At 39.4% G+C, this 3,812-nt stretch overlaps 3 protein-coding genes across 3 annotated transcripts in view; 1 reads left to right on the forward strand and 2 right to left on the reverse strand.

The window, feature by feature from the left end:
• Window positions 1–3,812, reverse strand: part of LOC109543738 (fatty acyl-CoA reductase wat) — a 65,420-nt gene that overhangs the window by 36,759 nt on the left and 24,849 nt on the right. The gene's annotated exons all lie outside the window — the stretch shown is intronic.
• LOC109543725 (cytosolic 10-formyltetrahydrofolate dehydrogenase) overlaps window positions 1–3,812 on the forward strand; it is a gene marked incomplete at its 5' end in the record, with an annotated part of 68,889 nt that overhangs the window by 5,580 nt on the left and 59,497 nt on the right.
• LOC109543751 (probable D-xylulose reductase A) lies at window positions 2,887–3,657 on the reverse strand. The gene is made up of 3 exons (XM_019913608.2): window positions 3,394–3,657; window positions 3,213–3,340; window positions 2,887–3,158 (listed from the first exon to the last, which is right to left on the reverse strand). The coding sequence occupies exons 1-3, from the start codon at window positions 3,532–3,534 to the stop codon at window positions 2,981–2,983; spliced, it is 447 nt and encodes a 148-aa protein (XP_019769167.2). The 5' UTR covers window positions 3,535–3,657; the 3' UTR covers window positions 2,887–2,980.

Genomic DNA, 3,812 nt, shown 5'->3' on the forward strand with positions numbered 1-3,812 from the left:
CCCCTGGGAACCGAAGGCACGGCACAACTCCTCCGCCATCAGTTTTATAAAGTTTTTTATTCTGATTGGAAATGTGCTTCCGGATGTCTTCTTTTTGGGTATTGTAGAATTTCCTGATTATTGCGGTCGTAGGCGGAATTGTTGTTTAAAAATTAATTATTAATTGTTTTAACAAATAGCATTAAATTGGCCGGACATTTTCTACCATGTTGACTGCTTTTCTTGCGAAGACACAGCATCTGGTTTTTTTATTGTTATTATTATATTTTTTATTTTCGGTGATCTTTATGAAACGCAACGAGCTCTAAAAGAGTATCTCTTTCAGAAATCCAAAATTAGGAGACCCTTTCTGTTGTGCAGCCATGAGAGAAACAAAATTTTAAAAAGGTCTCGAATTTCGGTTAGAAACGACACAGACATGCAGAACAGAACGAAAAATACAGAGTTGCCGGTTATTGCCTGAAGCTTAGCTAAGAACACGTGAAAAACGGATGGTGCAACTCATTGAAACTTAAGTCGGACTTAAATTGCAAGGTATACTTAGGTAAGGACGTGCTTAGAAGAAGTTTGGTGCAAGTGGGCATTAAAAACCTAACCGAGAACGACTGATTTCATAGTCGCCAGAGGCGCTACAGACGATAAAGAGCTACAGATTAAATCATGAAATAACCCATTGTAGGAAAATATTCTGTGGATGAATGCGATAACGTAAGTCAAAAGTCAAATAAAACTTCCCCATTGCTGTTTATGGGTTTGTCATGGACAAGATGTCTGTCGATGTTGATTATTCGCTGTCATCCAAAAAAAAGCCTATAATATAAGTAATATAAAAGCCTATAATATATAAGCATTGTTCTATGGGGGCCGTGCGCCTAAGGCCCATTTTCATCAAGCGATCTTAAACCAGTTTAACGTCTGAAACTCAGTTTGACGCGCGAAACGGATTTCACCAGAACCTTAAACTTAGTTTGTGCTTAAATGCGTGTAAAGAAACGAACTGGCCGATTTTGGGCGTTTATAGCTTTAAACGCCGTTTAAAGACTTGATCTAACCTCACTGTGTAAAGAATTGCTGTTGTCGGTCGACCGAAAAATAATAAAATAGAAATGGCACGTAGGCCAGTTTATAACTTAATTTTCGAAGAAGTCTACGAATATTTTAATGTTACTTATGTACTTTGTCTGTCAACTTCTCGGTGCTTTGCGGTTTTACGTCACAGAATGCATGCAAATTTCTGAAAGGGCGTCCGCATGACTTAATTTTCTACTTGTTTAAGTAACTTTTCAACTAGAAAATCTAATAAAAACGTGTATACCAGTCATAAGCCATACACGAATGCACAAACCATGCATAAACAAAGCAAACTTTAAAATTTGACGGTTAGTTCGAGCAGAAAGTTTGAGTTTGATAACGGGTTATTGACATCATGGACCCAAATAGTTCCTTGATAAGATGATTTTGCGACGAGAATCGTAATATTTCTCACTTTTGCAACGATGCCAGTGTTTCCAGTTTCTTAAACCGTTTCAATAAACCCAGTTTGTGAAACGTACCGAAACGCTGGTGAAAACGGTCCGTCGTTAAACGCGTTTAATTTCGGCGTTTAAATAAACTTAGTTTCGCCAAACTGCGTTTCGCTTGTTTCTGATGAAAATGGGCCTTAGATCAAGTCTTTAAACGGCGTTTAAAGCTATAAACGCCCAAAATCGGCCAGTTCGTTTCTTTAAACGCGTTTAAGCACAAACTAAGTTTAAGGTTCTGGCAAAATCCGGTTCGCGCGTCAAACTCAGTTTCAGACGTTAAACTGGTTTAAGATCGCTTGATGAAAATGGGCCTTTTTCTGATGAAAATGGGCCTTACCTCTCCTACGCTGCTTCAACCAGAGACAAGAAATCATTTCACTCTGTTGGAGGCAATTTTGTCGATGCCACACAGGCATAGGAACCCAGCATAGTAAGCAAAGTAATTAATAACGCTTTGTGCGTTTAAATTTTCGTCATCCCGTGTGGAAAGTAATAACTTTAGCCACGCACGTTGAAAGTTTCGCTGTTTAACACTGACTGTTTGACAACATTTTCAAAGCCGTGTTTGTCAAAGCCTTATCCTTTTTTTAACTAATTTCCACCGAAGATCAACAAAAATAGTATACGGGGCCAGAATAAAGTCGAAGGCCCGCCACTGCGTGCCTGACTCAAGTGCATCAACTTGAAGCAGTGGCGGAACTTCGACTTTCGTCTCTTGTATCGTAATATACTGTAGTTACACTAACCCAGATTTGTTACTGGAAAAAGGTTAGAAAAAACGTTTTAATATTGTTAGATAGCTGACTAAGAAAAATGTTCTGAAAAGTGAAAATGGCGAATTCCTACTACCAAACTAGTTTGGATTGCCACCAGGGTAAATTTCTTACAAAATTCTATTATCAAAAAATGTTATCCCTTGTCTCTGGCTTCAACGGAGTCATAGTTCGGGGTGCCCGCCGCAGTGGCGCAATGGTAGATTCCGGTACTTTTTTAACACGAAATCGGCGATCTCTCAACTAATCAATATATCAATAATATTTCTAACGCTTCTTCAAAATTTCAGAATTTTCCAGTTTTAGCAGTCACTCTTTTTTTCTAAATGCTCAATTTTCAAAATAATCACTTAAAAATACTGACAATCTTAAGGTATTTTTCGCGAAAAATTATGAAACTCCTTTTATTGGAACACTCGCCTCCTTCGTCGCTTTTGTAAAARGTTTTGCAATCCCTTTCCAGCTTCGAATTTGGGACAAAAATCAAATAATTTTCGCTTGTTAAAAAAATGTGGTTTTTTAGTTTTGACTGACTTTTTGCTTTAGTTTCCACTCAAAAACGCTCTATTTTGTAGAGTTTCACTTAAAAATACTGACGATCTGGAGTTCCTTTACTCGAAAAATCAGCGTCGAATTCGGGACAAAAAAGAAAATACATTTCTGCCGTTTTTTAGCGAAATGCATTCACCTCTCACCTTGCTCCAGAGTGATGGATTCGGGTAATTTTTGTACCAAATTAGTGGGCACTAGAGCATAAGTGGCCCACCCACCATCTCGGTGAATACCAACGGTGTTGTGGATGCCTCCAATGTTGCAGTAATGGGGGTTGCCCGAGTGGCAAAAGTCGCAACAACGGCATCCTCTGGAAAATGATTTTTACTGTGCATATCGAGTGCAATTCATTGACATTTTTTACTCGTTTGGATCGACCGTAACCCGGTCTCCGACTCGCACATTCTTCACTGCCGAGCCCACTTTGACGATGGTGCCGGAAAATTCATGACCCAAAATTTTCGTGCCCTTGTTGGACATAGGAAACTCTCCCTGTAAATTCAAGTGATTCTTTATCTGTGTTAACAAAGGTGATAGAGACTCACCGCTATAATGTGGAGGTCCGTACCACAGACACCGGAAAAGGCAACCTTAATCAGCACTTGATCGGGTGCCGAAATTTCCGGTACTGGCACCTGGACATACTCCAATATCTTCGTGCTGCCCGTAAATCTCAGAGCTTCCATGCTGTTCAGGACTGCGATTCATCAACTTCTAATCCGTTATCGTGGCTTTTCAAATAAATATATGAACTGATTGCATGTAACGTTATCTAAGCTAAAGCTCTGGCTGGCTGAGATGCAAACGCTACTTTTTATCGTCGGCTAACATCCAGGGGCGGATCCAGCTTTAAAGTCAAGGGGGGATGTATTATGAAATTAGAAAAATGATCGTCGTTTTGTGCAAGGGTGGCGCAAGATTATTGCAAAATTTCATGTTTTCCGTCCCGTTTTGCATGTTTCTC

This window comes from Dendroctonus ponderosae, unplaced genomic scaffold, assembly GCF_020466585.1.
Source record: "Dendroctonus ponderosae isolate FM_Combo_2020 unplaced genomic scaffold, Dpon_F_20191213v2 Dpon_F_20191213_4, whole genome shotgun sequence".
In the NCBI taxonomy this organism is placed as follows: Eukaryota; Metazoa; Arthropoda; class Insecta; order Coleoptera; family Curculionidae; genus Dendroctonus; species Dendroctonus ponderosae.